The sequence below is a fragment of the Abramis brama genome (genome assembly GCF_963993115.1).
Source record: "Abramis brama genome assembly, chromosome: 22".
Taxonomy (NCBI): domain Eukaryota; kingdom Metazoa; phylum Chordata; class Actinopteri; order Cypriniformes; family Leuciscidae; genus Abramis; species Abramis brama.
The window spans coordinates 23,968,695-23,986,226 of NC_139984.1; the positions used below are offsets into that span (position 1 = coordinate 23,968,695).

At 38.0% G+C, this 17,532-nt stretch overlaps 1 protein-coding gene across 1 annotated transcript; it reads right to left on the reverse strand.

Annotated features, from left to right (window-relative positions):
* Positions 1-1,034: 1,034 nt before the first annotated feature.
* Positions 1,035-17,385, reverse strand: cd34 (CD34 molecule). The gene is made up of 5 exons (XM_084098945.1): positions 17,252-17,385; positions 6,151-6,354; positions 5,908-6,062; positions 3,520-3,672; positions 1,035-2,779 (listed from the first exon to the last, which is right to left on the reverse strand). The coding sequence occupies exons 1-5, from the start codon at positions 17,325-17,327 to the stop codon at positions 2,588-2,590; spliced, it is 780 nt and encodes a 259-aa protein (XP_083955071.1). The 5' UTR covers positions 17,328-17,385; the 3' UTR covers positions 1,035-2,587.
* Between the last annotated feature and the right edge of the window lie 147 nt (positions 17,386-17,532).

The window sequence follows — 17,532 nt, forward strand, 5'->3', positions numbered from 1 at the left end:
TGAACGTGCTCCAGGCAGGAAAATGTCAGGACAGTCTTTTTCGTTTCCTCTCACGTTGGTATTGTGATGTTTTTAGCAATATTTGCTATATATTACTAAAAGATATTTTATGCCGTTGGTCTTCGGACCATATAAGGCCGCATAAATATTTGGTCTGGATCTGGGCCTGGCTTACAAGAAGGCAGTCTGACTTTGTGAAGGTTTTAATTACCTAGTCTGTGTGTATCTTTTGAGGACCCCACAGGCATGAAACGGAAGTTGCAATAGTCTTTTCTTCCCTATTGTGACGTTTATCCACATGAAACAACTTCTCGAACAAGAAAAAATTTAGTGCAGGACTTGATTTTTTTTATCCATTGAGAATTGATTGAATTATTAGATGGTTGTTGTTTGCTTTTGCTGTGATGTCATGTGAGTGACAGGTTGTACCGCCCTCACGCCTGTAAACACGTCATCATCAGAGTCAGAGTCAGAAATTAAGAGATAAGAGGTCTTTTTTTTAAAGTGCTGGACGGTGTTTGATATTGTTCTGGATCTACTGTAGGTTTCTGAGGTTCTGGTCTTCAACTCATCTTTGGGATGTTGCCATTTTTATTGATATTTGTGCTGGTTTAGAAAGTTTAGCCATTCATAGCTTAATTTCCAGGAGATATTTGTGATGTGATATGATTATCCCATTAACAGCAGAACTCAGCAGTCAGTAACACATGAACGCTGACTTGCTTTCTCTTAAACTGATTAGGGACACCGAGCCCCACCCAAATCCCTGCATTATGATGTCATCACCGTCTCTTATACAAACCAGCTGTTTGCTTAAATGGCCTTTAGAGACCATCCAAATTTTTGCACGTGTGTACAGGAATGAAAGAGAGAGATGGAGTGAGAACATATGTGTGCATTTCATATCAAACAGAAACTCTTGAGTAAACAGCCCAGCAGCCAAATAAATGACAAATTGTATCATATAGATCCAAGGCACACAAAGACGAGGTCTCACTGGGGTAAAGTAGAAATGATTAGTGATCACATACTGATTTATTTTCCAAAACTTTATTCCTATCACAAACATACATCAGTTTAACACAATGCTAGTACACCGATCCAAAATAAGACTGAACACCGGAATGTTAAAACAAAATGTCATAGTTGAAATAAAGGACATGATATTCATACTTTCATATATTCGCATTGAACCTTAAAACATAATTTCATTTTCTGTCTGTTTATTTCAAGAGATACTACTGTCACTCTAGCACTCAATTTTGACACAAAGGGTTAGTCAAGTCTTGTGTCAGAAATCTTGTGAAGAAGTGTGAAGTATTTAAACAAGATATGGGTTGAAAAATAGTGTCGAAATTTTATTTTTGTATACACTGTTCCTCATTGAATTGGAGTGAATCTAAAGGCGATGGGTAGGCCTAAACTCCAGGGTTTAATGGCTGCAACTAATTATGTACTTGTTTATGCCTAATGATTTATGTACAATGTAGTAGCAAATGTAGATACAAAGTAAAACACACCCACCCAAGAAAGTTTTAAAAATGAAGGCAGGTCATCCAAACGATTAAGTCAGTCATTCAGTCCATAAACACTACATCTAGATGCCTAGAATAAAAAATATTACAAAAAGAGCATAATACTGGTTTACAAAGTACGGTGTAACTCAATCCAGAAATGTAAGATAATAATATAGCTGTTACCCTGAGTGCTAACGGGCTTTGCAGCATAGCTAATTTGTTGGATTTTACATTAAGGGTTGTTCGCAGCAATGAAATGGAGTTCACGTGTACACTTAAACTGATTTTTTCATGCTCACCAACTCCAGAAATCATTACTTTGTCATGCAGTGATATTAACAAAATTATACAAGACTATTAACTAGTCAGATCATACTGTACACAAAGAAGAACATATAGAACATTTCATAAGTCTAGAAACACACAAACAACCCAAAGCAAACAAAAACAGAACTCGTGCACCATTGGATTCTGAGAGTTTCTTTATGGTGTGATGTGATTTACACTCAGCTGGAAGCTTTAGAGCACTGGGACAGGAGCACGGATCCTCCCGGTGTTATGTTCCAGCCCTGGCTGCTCTTATGGAAGCCAGCAATGACTCATGGGAAAGGTTCCCCACCCCACAGTAGTGTTATACTCAAGGGTTGCACCTCTTGGACTAAAATGATTTTTCTTGCATGATATTTTGATTGAATTTAGCCTATATGATGTTCTTGTTATAAATCATCACTGTCATAACTGGCATTTTACAACTTTCATAACATCACAACAATCTTTCATATAGCATTCAAGCATTGACGTTTATTTTGCTAGATAAGGAGGAGGATTACTTGACCAGTTGTTTTTATTTTATATATTCGTATGCCATACTTTGATTCAGAAATGTTTACTTGTTCTGTATGACTTTAAATGGAACATTTTGCATCATATTTACATGTAAATGTGGGAATTTGAGTCTTTGTCTCCCTCGAGCCTTCTGACGGCCAAGGTCAATATGCAGTAGATTGAGTTGGGTTTATAAAGCAGGAACTGAGCGTTTCACCCAGACCCTCGTTGGCAGAACGGCTCATTCACAGCTCTGTGTCTGCCGTCTTGGTGGTCGAGTGGCCATTGGTGGCAGCAGGGGGAGTTTGGGGCTTCACTGCTTCTTGTGACTCTCCGTTAAGACTTGGCTTCTCCTGGGGTTCGGGTTGGTTCAGAGGGGCCACAGACACCAGAGTGTTGCCCTGGTTCTCCTCGTCAGCCATGTAAGACTCCTCAGCCTGTAGGAAAACATGATACAAACAGATTTTACTTTTTTATTTTGCTTTTTATTATTTCTGCTATTTATTATTATTATTAGTGCCCTCCAGAAGCTTTCTTTCTGCAAGTGAACAGCGCCTTGTGGTGCCATCTCAAAGAAAGATGCACAAAATCAGATTTTGCAGAGCACAATATGAAAACTGCCATAAAATCATTTTTATTTTATGGAATATATTTCATGATGCATCTTCAAAGCTAAAGCATTCATTGAGCAGCATATGGCTTATGAAATCCTAGCCTGTGTTTTATTTTATTTTATTTTATTTTATTTATTATTCCTCTTTTTGAGGTCCGATGGAGTGCACTTTGTTTCAGTTTCATAATTTGACATAATTTAGCTGAGAAGGAAAACAGCTTAGAACTATTGGCAAGGAGATGAAACAGTTAGTGTTTCATTTGCATGAGTTGTGGTTCTGAACATTAGATTGGGCGTGTGCTGGAGGAACTGCGCTGCACTGATATGCTGCCAATTGTTTCCCTCTTAATTACAAGCTTGGCAACACTTCTTTACCAAATACGCTAAACTTTGATTGGGAACACTCGGTTGTTGAAGTCATCGATTTGGGCAGGAAAAGCAGGAAATGAATGAATGTGTAAATTTGCTTTAAAGATTTGCTTGGTGTTGATATTAGTAAGGATGTTACAATTAGTAAGGATATTACAGTTAATGTTTCTTTGGGCCATTAATTTGGGGACTCACCAGTTTTATGCCTTTGCCGTTGGTTCGGCGATGGCACTTGAAGTAGTATATGCCGACTATTATGGCAGCAAGCAGTAAGCCGGCCATCAGCACAGACACGAAAACTGCAGGAGAAGACCCAGATGCGCCTTTCTCTTCTGTATTAATTTTCGACTGTAAAGAAACACATAAACACCAATATATTAACATATTCAGAGGGATTTGAACATTGTGTAGATTCAATAGCATTTTGAGTCATAATTAGTATTTGATCAAGGGATGTTGATTCAGTATGGCTGTTGCATATTTTGTCGTAGGTCTGTTTTGATGAAATAACTCTGATATTGGTACAACCAACTGATATTGGTAGATATGGGATATTTATTTGTGCATGCTTATTTAAAAAATTTTTTTTACATAATAATGCTAATGCTCACTTTCTGTCATCATTTACTCACCCTCAAATTATTCCAAACCTGTATGCATTTCTTTCTTCTGCTCAACACAACAGTAGATATTTTGAAGAATGTTGGTAACCAAACAGTTGATGGACCCCAGTCAATGGAAGTCATCAACAATAGAGCATAAGACCCTTACTCTGTCCATAGTACTATCAACCTCTCTCATCAGCATCAGAGTACATAGGCCTACAAATAATGTATATGTAATCTATATAATATATATAGCACTTGTAGAGCACACAGTGTTTTTTGGGGGGTCAGAGCGCTCTTGATGACTTTGCACATTCACTTTATTTAAAAAAATTAACTGAACCAATGATGATTCTGAAAGAACTACTGAACGAACACATCTTTCATGCGCATCTGATTGACAGACAAACCACGCCCTCTTATTTAAGTGTTGTTTTAAATTTTGTGGATATTTGGCCTAACAGTTTGATTAATACATTCAGTTTAACAACATTAAGTTAAAGAGGGTAAACTTTAACATTCATCTGAGCCGTGCACGTAGGCTATGTTTCAAACACCTTTCCCAGTACTTCAAAGAGCGTAGTTTTTTTTTATAACTTTGACTGAGTCCAAAATGACAACAACAGTGGTTTACATATATAATTACATTTTTTGATCAAAATTGTTGCTAGGAACAATTCAGAATAGCTGAATATTGGTAGGGACATGTCCCTAGCGTCCCAACTAAATTCTACGCCCTTGATATTTAGCATTCCTAAGCTTTCCTAATTTAGACATTTTCCACTCTCCCTGACATGCATCCCTTATACGAACCCTTGATACAGAAAACAAAAAGAGGAAGTGAACAGGAAGGAGTCTTTCTAGTTTAGCACTTCTCCCTGCCTTTTACAAAGCATTTATGATGTGTCACGCCATGGTGTCATGCCCGAACGATCAATGCCTATCATGATGAAAACAAATGAATGATTCTGCATCAGACTGGCCTATCAACATTATTATCTCACCAACTATACTTTCAGTGGTCTCAGATCGGTTCTTGCCAACATAGACGATCATCATCTCCCCCCCACTTCTTCTGTCTAACCTCTTTCCTGGGTTCATAACTGCATGGCACCAGTGAGAGGAAGCCCCTCTTCTCTCACACTCATTCATCTTTTGTGTGCAGGGATTATTTATAGCGAATGACAAAACAGGATCTCCCTAATCTGAGCTCACAGGCATCAACAGCTCAAACTGCCTTGCTAAATTTTATCCTCTCAGACACGAAGCTTCCTTCCTTTCTAATGTACACGGACGCAGATGACAGAAACTGAAAACATCTGAAGTCATTCTGTCCACTGGTTTGGGTGGGTTGGTAAAGTGTATTCAGCTCTTGTAGAGATACTGTATATTGGAGTTTAAATAGCATAGTATAATATACCATGGTACTAAAATTAACGTACTCTCCTTTCAAAATGACCATGATACTGTTTGGTAAATGTCCAAAAATATGGTAGTACCATGGTACTTTTTTTTTGTAAATGAATCACAAGAAGTGCCAAATAGACTAAAACAGTTACCATAAAACTAACGAGTGTTTTTGGAGAAGTACCATGGTATTATTGGAAGTACTTTGAAGTACCATATAATTGAATATCAGTGCCATGATATTACCATCTGTAACCATCACTGTACCTCTACCATACTTGTTTTCTGTAAAGGACATGTAAAGAAAAACACAGCATTGGTGTTCTATTCAAAAATTTTACTTTTCCGTTGATTAATAACTACACGTTGAGTTTAGGAAAATGTCAGCATATTCTTGGAATTTTTTTCATATTCTTCATGAAAGCTGTTGACCAATGAAAATCAGTGATCAATAATCAATTAAAAGAAAACTTGTATAGTTCTTAATTAATCTGTCAAATTACAATCTTTTCAGGCCATTGTTTTTTCCACCCAGAATTCCAATCCATAAAACTGACTCAAAATTACTTACTTCTGATTGTTTGGATTCTTGATTTGAGGCTGGATTCGTTGTTTTCTTTATGTCGTCTACATGGTTGTTGGAGGCTGCGGTTTCTGGCTGGGCTGGTAGGGATGTAATCAGGGTGGTGGATTTGCTGTTGCCAGAGGCGCTGGGTTCTGATGGAGCTAAAAATAAAAAGAATCATGTAATAGTAGTTTCACCAACTAAAACACTTTACAATTTTTTTTCTTGGACATTCTTGATGGCTCATACCAGTGTGTTGAGTAGTGTAACCGGAACTTGGTTTGTTTGGTTCAGGTGTTGTTGGAGCTTTGACCTCAGGGGTTGAGGATGCTGGCAGAACTGCTGCTGTGTTTGTTTCTGGGACTGTTGGTGATATCACTGCCTGATTTGCTGCTGAGGCTGTTCCCGGGTCTGTTGTAGCATCAGTTGGACTGGTGCCCTGTCCCTGACAACCTACACGGAAACACAGAAAATGCTCAATGTCAAATAATCGAAGCTTTAGGTCGGACTCCCACCTCAAGTTGGTCAATGACTGCATGTTACATAAATAACAAAGAACATGATACATTTCTGTAGCTGCCATTAATGCGCCGCCCATAACAGCAATTACAATGATCTTATTAATTTTGCTTTAAGATCACCTCAGACACAGAACATTCATCTCAGTCACTTTTTTCCAGTGCTCCTATTGAAACAGGAAGTCAATAGTTTCTATTAATCATGAACATGGTTTTAGGGAGCAGCACATCAGTACCAAATATTCATTAAAATAACCAAAGAGTCATTTGTTTCGGGTATCATACAATTGGTTGTGCCATATGTTTTTGATTCACCAAAAAAGAATTGGCTCATAGGAGTCATTTGTCTGTGATGGGGCTACACTATATGCTGTTATGTTTTTGATTCACTAAAAATTATTTGTTCATTAAAAGTAATTTGTTCATGAATCAGATTGCACTGGTTGCATTCTGTGTTTGTTTTTCTATGCAGAACGTGATGTTGTTTTATTGCATCACATTTAATACAAACTGCAAACTCACGTTCACAACTCGGGTAAAATTGGATTTATTTTGCCATGGTGCTGAAAATTATGCATTCATAGCAGTGATACATGCAATCCTAATAAAAATAAATAAAAAATAAATAAAAGTTTTGTGAAACAGTAGAGTTTGGATCCATGCCACCCCTTCATTTCATATATTAGGCTACTACGAAATCACAAAGGGCTTGCAGGGTTTAACTTGAGTGTCAGATGCTCCTCATCCAGAGATTGCCGCACAGTGTTTGCTAGCATGTGGGTGGTAGGTGAACCCTGAGGTTGAGAAGAGGCCTGGCCCCTCCTTGACTGTTATTTAATGCCCTTCTGTCTCCACCCTCTCCAAAAATGTGCCTTGTTTGCACAGCCACTCTGCATTATTAATAACTTAAGCAGGGGGGTAATGCTGCAGACACTGACTGAGCAAATAAACATCACCCTCGAAAAGTCAAGACCTTTGGCTTTGCTGTACATTACCACACTCCTTAAGAAAGAGTTTTGTCTAGAGGCGTGGAATGCAGGAAGCGCGTGGCTGGGCGTAACGTACGAGTGAATTCATTTTCTTGGTTGTTTTAGGTGTTGCATCCTCAACTAACTACACCACATCCAAAAGTCATTGAACTTGTGTTCAAGTAAAATATTTGAGTTTTCACTTTTGACTGACAATAAAAGTTCAGGTCAATCAAAGTGCAAATTTGAGGTTACTGTAAAATACAATTAAAGTCCATTTTTGGTGGATTTAAAAGCATAAATTATTGTAATTGTAAAACTAACATGTTAATTCTGTTGTTAAAACTGATGCATTACAGTATTTGAGAAAAATTGTAATTAAGTAAATATTGGACATAAGTTTACACATAAAAGGTTTATAAGCAATTTTTTTTTTTAGAACTACAGTCATGCTTATTGTTTACACTTGTGACTAAACTATTGAAACAGTGAATATTTTAACATGTATTGATTATTAGCCCCTTTCTCTTCCATTATTTTAAATTTGTAACCCAGAATGTTCCTCTTTTTTAAAGGAAAAGTGACAAGTGGAAATACTTTTTTTGTGGTGGTAATTGACATGCCACAAATGCTGTTGATTGAGTATAACTTGTATTAATCCCGGAATACTTTTTCAGCAAAGGGTTGATTACTTTTTTTTGTACTTTTTTTGTGTGCCATTGGGCATTTGAGCAGCTGAGCTTTAAATTTAGAACACTTTGTGGTGTCATTTAGGACACCACACGTCTTGCCGTCAAACTCGTTGTCACGCAGGCTTCAGAATGCTATCTGGAGCTCATGCTGGGTGGTCTTGTGTTTTCCTAACTAGCAATACAAATATATCTGCCACACCCTGATCATAAACTAATTCTACATTTGTCTCAACAGTTGTGACTGTATCAATGCCACTGTATTGTAAGGCAGCAATGCTGATCCTTGATGAATCTTTTTAGTTAAAACACCAAAAGAAATGACAATCTGTGATTGGTCAAGCTCAGATCTCGTTGATTGCTATGATACCTCGCTTGCTATTTGTGATTCTTAGCATTTTGTGATTTGTGATTTGCATGGCCACCATGATAGCACTCGCCCGCACTTACAGCAAGAAGCACCCCTCCTTCATTACAGAAACACTCTTGAGTGTCTTGTAAGCGGGTCTATCGTGCTTGATACTGAATGGCTGGCTATATAGTTTAATTGGCTGAACTGGGCATGCATCCTACAGCTCTTAAAAATGTTAATAAAAAATAAGCACTGACATGACTAAGCCAAAACCTGACATGTTTATTGATATAATAACTATTAGGAAGAATGTTCCCTCTTCTCCTAATATCACATAAACAAGACCAGCATACATGAACGCCTTTGTACACTTCTGTATTTGTGTGTTTTCTACAAATGAGAAGCACAACAACATTCTTTTTTAACGTGTATGATAACGAATGTCTTTAATTGTGTAAAGTGTACAGAACAAAATACCCCTTCTAAAAGCAGCACACAATGACAAAGTAGCGACATCCTGTTTTCCAAACTTTCTCTCTTAAATGGTATGTCTATGAGATTAGAATTAGTGCATCCCAAATCATACGTATGTAATTTTGGGTTTTAAGGTAATTTAGCTAGATGTTAATGCTAAAATGCAAATGCAAACAGTATCCAAAAAGTGTGTTTTCATGGTATTGTTCTGTGCAGGGACATGACTTTTGTTGTGGTACAACATCATCATCCGTATAGCAGGGAACACTGATCTTTGAGGTGAATGAGGTCATCCTAGACAATTCGTATAAACATTGTTTCTCATAGCCAGACATCTGATTAAACCTTGTGGACACAACTTTGTTTCCAGTTGGACTGATGAAAACCTTGTGTTGCGTGAAGTCATCTAGTCAAATCTGAGTTCGCCAGATTGGGAAAGTACTTTCCAGTTTTTAAAGTGTCTGAATGTATGCTTAAATTTTATGCATCAATTTATTTTTGCATAAAATTCATATCTTTTGTCCATACATTTTATGTAGACTTTAATAAATGTTCTACATACATTTGTTACTGCATAATATGCATTAAGTTAGCCTATGTGTAAAATCCATAAATTGTCAAGAAAATGCATCAATTGGTGATGATTATCTTGGCAATTATTTTTTAAAGTTTTACAGTTACAAAATGCTTTATGAAATGCCTGTTGCATTTACATCCGTGATGTCTCTCTTCAAAGCTACTAAACAAACTACAGTCATGCCAACTTTATTAAGTATTATCATACTTAGTAATATCATACTAATCTTTATTAACGTGGTCACCATGGCAGTTAGAGATTGTAGAATGCACATTCTAGTTCGATGAAGTTGGTCAATTGTTATAATTCAACCTCAAAAGGCATACAACTCATCACATAAAATTTTCATCCCAAATGATATATTCCTCTTGACATATTTAATATTTCACAATTCGTGTAGCAGTGAGATCTGGTAATCAAACTGACTTCTGGATGCCCCGACAGCAAGCATAAACAGAGATCTGGAAGAGTGGCTCCACCTAACTGCTTCAGTGCATGTTTTTCATCCAGCAATACAACAGAAATATGACCGGAATCATTGTTTTCCTAAGTAAAGTGACACAACAGGGACCAAATGTGCTTTCCAGATTTCTGAATCGCTCTAATCCATTTGATGGTGTTTTGGCACGTCTGGTCTGATGTAATGAGACAGTCTTAGGCAAAGACTCCCCAAAATCCCCAGTCCTTTCAGCTGTGTCTGAATGGACAAATGGCAGTAAGCTTAGCCAGACACGTCCTGACAGCTCTGATATAAACCTGAGAGCTAAAGCCTACTTCTTCCACATTCCTTATTTTAAAGTAAGTACCTCATTAAATAGGCAGTTATGCAGATGACAGAATTTTCATTTTCCAGGCAACTGTTCCTTTACGTCTTAGTTGTAGGGTTCAGATATCAAGAATTGTGCTTTATTTTGTTTTTATCTACAGTATGTGCTAGAAAGATGGCAGAAGAACTCCAAATGACCTTTTTCAGTGGCTTTCAAAGCATTTTAAGTCATGTTTTGATCATTGCCTCTTTAAATGGTCCCATGGGTCTACTCATAAGACTAAAAATGATGTCACTGTAATTTTCCCATAGACATTTATTTCTGGGAATCTAAAGACATGTCTTTCATTCTGACTCTAGAAGATTTCTGGTCTGTATCGCCAACTCAATCCCCAGGGGCAATGCAGCGATAAGCAATCTGCCTTTTCACGGCTCATAAGGGAGTGTCTTTAATCTCTAAAATACCCGCATTAATGCTTAAATCACAAGCTTGTTGAACTCTGGGATAGCTTCGTAACAAAGACCTCCTCTTGTTCTCCCTTCCTCACTCAGATCTGTGACGTGATTATCTTGCAGGACAGAAGGCCATCTCAAGATCTCCTATCTCTCTCCTATCTCTAGGTCTGGTTGAAACAGGAGAAACCTAAATAAACAGCTCAGCGAAAGAGGAAAGATTGTGATGACGGATGTAGGCAACTCAAAAGGGTTGGTAATCACTCTAATAATCTCTAATGTGTTGTCCAGCAGGGTGGAGTCCATCTTTCTCCATCACCAGATGCACAGATCTCAAGGGAACCACTCTCCTCCCAGTGTACTTTGTGCTTAAACATCAGGCCCTGACGTCTGCAGCCTGCTAAGCTGGACGGAAGCCTGGGAATCATGGCTTCTCCACCCAGGCCATAGAGAGAGCATCTCTTGGTGATCAGAATCAGCTGCAGCCCAATCCCCTCTCTTAAGCAGGCCTGTTATGTTAACATTTATCATCCATCCATCCATTGTTCTATCTATGGTTCTATCTATCAATCGTTCGCTCTATCGATGTCTGTCTGTCTGATTCATTTTCTCTGTTGGGAGAGAGTTTTTTAGTTATACAACTTTCCTACAAGACTTTGTCAAGACAATGTTTAAAGTTTGTTCTGACAAACTTGGCTTTTTCATTTCGCATTTAACTATTTTTTTAAATAGTATTTGGAGTCTTTTTCGTTGATTTATTTAAAAAATCTTACAGTGGAAGCCCCTGTGATGCACTGTTGGTGCAATCACAAAATATTATTTCTCAAAAGGTCAAAGAACTTCATGGGCCCTTTTAACGGACACACTAGGAAATCCAGTGGTCACTCTATCCACCCCAACTACCGGATAACTATTTCCATTTGCGACCATGCTGATCCTGAGAGTTTACTTAGCAATGAGCCCACAGCCCAGTTGTTTTCTGACAAAACAAAAACGGGGAGAAGGAATTAATCAAATTAGTGTCAGGTGTGGAATGTTCCCCAAGCCAGACAGGATGTAGGTATCTCAGATAGAAACTATAGACAGTGCGTTAAACATGCACACAGTAATGATCCCATTCCTGACACCTTTGTACCCAATTTGAGATGTAGTTTAATACATAGACCACCTACTAGTGGATTCCTCTACTATTCTTCTACAATAGTGTCTCATTCACTGTGTTCATTTCCATAAGAACCATACTGTACAGATACTATAAAAAATAACTAATGGTTTAGTTAATGAATGTTGCAGATTTTGGTGTTTTTAATACATCTTTACAAATATCACCCCTACTGTCCAAAACAGGCATGATCTTGTCACCCCCCTCCAGCTGCCAGCTGCCTCCACTTTTTGCAGCTCACTGTCAGCACCAAAAGCATTGCGTGGTTGCAGATGTCCATGGACCATTTCCAGGCTCTTGTTCTTTGACATCATCATGCAGATTGATTCAGACAATGTAATAGGATATCTAAATGTTTGATCCACTGCCATGCTCAGCTTATACAATGCTTGGAGAAAAGGCCACAACAGAAAGATGAGGGGGTATTGAAGCCTCTCTCTCTCTCTCTCTCTCTCTCTCTCTCTTTTTACTTTTCATCACACAAAAGAAAAACTGGGGTTGGGTTTTGCCCCCTCTCTCACTTTCTGGCTAACCGTAACAAATCCCCTGGGCTCTGTAACACTGTGGTTAAGGAGGAAAGACTGCTGTGAGAAAGTCCTCGTGCTTTTAATGGCAAGCAAATGATAAAATCTTATGTTTTCAATTAGGGAACATTAGGTAGAATTGCCCCAGTGTTGTGCTGCTTGCTGAACATTAATTACCCCACTGGTTAAAGAGGCTCAGCCAAGCCACATTAGCTCTGTTTATTCCTCAGGCAAAATGGCGAAAACCACCACAGAACTGCAAATTTCTCCATAAAGTTACTTGCATGTAACAAGTATTACAAAAAACAATGATATAACTCAATCTTTGTACACATCAAAAGCACAAACAGTGTTTGTTGTTGTGATATCTATTAGATATTTTGTGATTACTATTAGTTATGTTAGATACCATACTATATTATATATATATATATATATATACATTAAAAAAATCTTTAAAAAACTTTTCTTTTTTCTATAAGAAAATGAAAAGTTTTTTTAAAAAGATTAGGTTTTTTTTTTAACCTTAATTATGGAAAAAGCACAAACATATGACTAGGTACAGGATGTTGCACAAGTTTCTCATCAAAGTGAACAGATTTTATCCTGAAGGTTACAGCTAGAGTTTCTGTGAAGCCGAAACTTTGCCATCACTTTATAAGTTGCTATTTGACTAATATGATGATTCAACCAGCAGAATGGTCCAAGCTAGTGTCTTGGAGTTTCCGCTTGTTACAGATTTTGTTGTACCACAGGCTAATTACACACTAATGTTTGGACTCAGGTTTTTGGATACTCATATTACCAGAGCGCTGTGTCAGAGTGAGAGGTTGGAAGCTGCATGCCAGCTGTGAGAAACGCAATAACTGCAAAACTGTATTGGAGTGCCAGGGGAACTACAGAATAACAGACTCACAAGAACAACAACAAACAACCCTGATATGATTCCAGATTATCTTTTCTCATTTAAGATGATGTTCAGCTAATTAAACATGACTGTTAGTTGATAGTTTACATTAGTTCTTAATATGATACGTAATAGTTGTTTTGTATCTTTTTCTTAATTATAAGTGGGGTGATGGACATAAATGTGTAAACATACAACTTGTCATAATTACTGTTTGTGCAGATGATCTTTTCACATAATCTGAGAATGAACTGCTTATTTTTCCACCCTTTCAGTTTCAATCAATATGCACTGAGAAGCCCAGTGAGAACGAGCACACACCCAAATCGGAGTGATGTAAGATATTCTACAGCATTGGTGTACAGTATAGGCTCCCCACCCTTGCAAATGTGACGTTAAGTGGCCTAGGACTGCAGGAATGCCAGGCAATAGCTAAAAGCCATGAGAAACTGGTAGCTGCATGTTTTTATTGGCCAAACAGCGCATTGTCAGCTAAGGAGAATATTCCAGAACTAAGGTACACATAAATATAAGCTTATTATATCACTCCTTGCCCTGTAGTGACCCCTGCCATCCATTTGGTTTTTATGATGCATGATGCACTGGCATGCATGGACTTCCTCTTCCTTTGTGCCTTGACTATGTGTTCTTTGTGTGACTAAACCCATGAAAATATGCATCTGCTCTACCAGCAAATGCAATAAAAATGTGTGTGATAACAGTCCCTTTAAACATCCTGCATTGTGTAGTTTGGGAGTTCCCATGTGTTGGTTCAGACCAGGGTGGATGAATTGGCTCCTGTTGGTACAGTTGATCAAGGCCTTGGATTTTTCCCATATATCTAACTGTAATACACCACAGTAGCAGTTTAAGGACTGGGAAAATACCTGCATCAGGGATGCTAGGTCTGCCAAGGAGCTAAAGATGCGTTAAGGTGTTTCGCACTCACCTTTGAGCTCAAAACACAGCCAGATTTAATAATATTACATGATGCTTGGGCGGCACCAACTGTTAACTTGGCACCTGTCCACTGAAATGCCACATAGCTACCAGGGTGTATAATGGCTGAACTCACAACATGGGAAAAGGTGGTAACTGAAATTTAGCATGTCGTTTGGGTGGCTAACGTAACTATGGAGTGAATGTGAGCTCAGCTAAACACATTTGCCAACAGGCTGTCATAGCGAACCATTCTTTCTTGCCCTTTTCCATCCATTAGAGGAGGAAGGTTACGCCTCTAAAAGAGCAATACTTGCAATGGGAGGTCACTGTCACAGCTGAACAGTGGGTGGCCGGTTGGAATGCAGTACTTCTATCTTCTGAGTCTTTCCTCTGAGGCTTTATTCAAATACCATGTAATTTGACCCTTTTTAGCCACTTAGCTTCGGTTAATTTAATTCTGCAGCAACTGTAGCGTGCGGATGAGCGTCCACATACTGAAACCGCAGATTCGGTTATTATAAATTGAAGGTTTTTCAGATCAGTCTTTCTCATTTTGTAAATTTACATTTATGTAGTTAGTAGATGCTTTTTAGGTATAAGTTTTATCAGTTCATGCATTCTCTGGGAGTCAAACCCATGACCTCGGCATTGGTAGTGGCTTGCTCTGGTGTTTGAGCTATAATAATAAATTCTGCCAACACAACATGAACAGAATATTGCTTTCACAACCAAAATTGGTCACTCCTCAGGATTCTGTCTATGCCCTTCCAATATTGTGTTTTAATAGCACACATTGAAGTGGGTTCAACCATGATGTTTAATTCTATAATATAATTTTTGTATTATTTTTAAGCAATGTAATTTGTTTAGGATAAAAGCGTCTGCCAAAATGCTTAAATGTTTAGCCACTGTCCAGTGCACAACGATATAAAGAAATGTAAACAATGTTTGAATGAGTGCAAATTAAATTTAAAAACTACAGTGGAAGATTATTAGTGACTAACGACTTAAATTTCAGTCTACAGAGAAATGGGAGACAACACATGTTTCAAATGTCATGAGAGAGTGAATTTTATCATTGAAATTTTTTCAATTTTAACATAAAAATGTTGCTTTGAGTGAAGCATGGAATCTTGTGAAATGAGCTGAATATGCCACAAGAGCGACATTGATATGAATACAGTACAAAGAGTCAGTATAAGAGTCAGTTTATGATTTTCATTACTAATTACCACTATTTACTTTTTAAAATACATCAATCTTGCCATAAAAATAGCCATAGATGCTTGTATGGCAAAAACAAACAAACAAACAAACAAATACTTCTTTATAAGAGTCTTTAAATCTGCATAAAATAATTTGCAGTCAGTTAACAAGAAACATTGTCCAAGAGGCAGGACTTGAAAAGTTTCCCTTAACAAATTAAAGTGAGTGATATTTTATGATCTTAAACCTATAAGATTTACTAAGAATTATGATTAATGTCTGCTAAGATCAGTTTGAATCTTTATAACTAGCATTTAAGATTTTCTGTTGGATATGATGAACTTAAATGCAATTTCGGAACTTTAATGGCGTACCAACATTAGGATCTGCACCCTCTTGATACACACATATTTCCATGGTTGGCTGAAAAGTGCTGCTATGTTCTGACCATCCATTGGCAAAGTCTCACGGGAGTGCCAATTGCACTAAAGTGCCAAGCATTTAACAGACTGGTGGGAATGGAAACGTACAGTGCTTTGCGGCCTCTTGTTGGGGAGGGAAGAGGCTTCACTTTAACAGTGACTTCTTGCAACCTCCAAAGTCTTAACGGCAGCATGAGTGTTACAGCCTAATGAATTCAGCTGGGTTACAGTTTCACATTACTCTTTATAAAAAACACTGAGCAGTACATTTGAGGAGAACTGTAGGAATATAGGGCACGTTAACTTCAGATTTCATATTACACATAGCTTTGGCAAACTTCGCTGGTTTCTCTTCGCTAACAAGGGGGGCAGGCTGCCTAATTCAATTTTTCATTTAGCCTGAAAACTGATGATGTGCTGTGTGAGTGTTTGTTTGCTATGGAAGTGCATTTTTGTAGTTTCTTATATAAAGTGATAGTCTTCTCTTTTTTAATATTTGTTTTCTTTTACATTTAAACTGAAACATTTTCTGGTGTTTAATTCAACCACCACGCTTTTGAGAAGTTGCACTGTGTTTAAACCAGACTTCCCGTTTAAACGGCATTACTCTCACCTCTTGGGAAAAGGGGCGTAGAGCTCTGCCCTGCCCACATGGGCGTCACTTACAAACCAGCTCTTTTTACTCCTTTTTGAAATAACGGAACTCCCTGGAATCTCACTGGAAAGAGAGTGCCGTTTACATATGACTGTCTTCATCCTTGTGGCTAATAATGTAAACATCCATCTATTTTCAGGAGAACATGAACCAAACACTGTGGTCCACGTTTCAGTCTACAATAAATCCACTCAAACGTCTGCTTTACTAAGGACAATTTCACCACATGCAGTCATAGAAATCAGGATAAAGATGCTTAACAGACTCCTCAGACAGTTTCCAGGCTTTTCCAAACTCTTCAGTCCCTAAAACACACATATACGCCCATGTTTCGGCCAGCTCCACCCAGACAGAGAGCAGGATATAGCCCGCAATTACGATCAACGGCATGTTTCCACTCCAAGCCAGAGCCCTTTGTTTTAGTTTCCCGCTAGCTTTACAGCGTCTCCTTTGAGTAAACACTACAAACTGCTGGGTGTCACATCAATCAAGGTGAGACTATTTTTTTAAAATAAGACATTATATTAGATCTCAAAATCAGTGATACTTTTATACAGCTTACAAAATGATGAATCCTGACAAATTATAAGGAAAAAAGATGTTCCTATAAATCTGTATAAAAAAATTATACAAAATATATAATAGGAACATAAAAAGGATGCAAACGGTTAAACAATGATAAAACGCTGCATGTAATACACAAAATAACTTACAAAAGACTTCAAATAAACTTACTGTGAAGCAAAAGAAAGCCGAACATTAAAGCCAGAGCCATGGTTTTCCAGAGTTCATTCATTCTTCGTACAGCCATTCTGGTCTCTGAGCACGCTGAGGTGTGAGAGAGTGTGTATGCAGGCGCTGGGGCAGGGCTGAAAGAGTTTAGGGGTTTCCTGTGCCTGAGACAGAAATGAGCGGGTCACAAGATAAAGCATGGCTTGTGCTCCAGGGGTTTTATATGGCCCCTCTACACTCCCCCCACATCTCTCTCTCTCTCTCTCTCTCTCTCTCTTCCTACC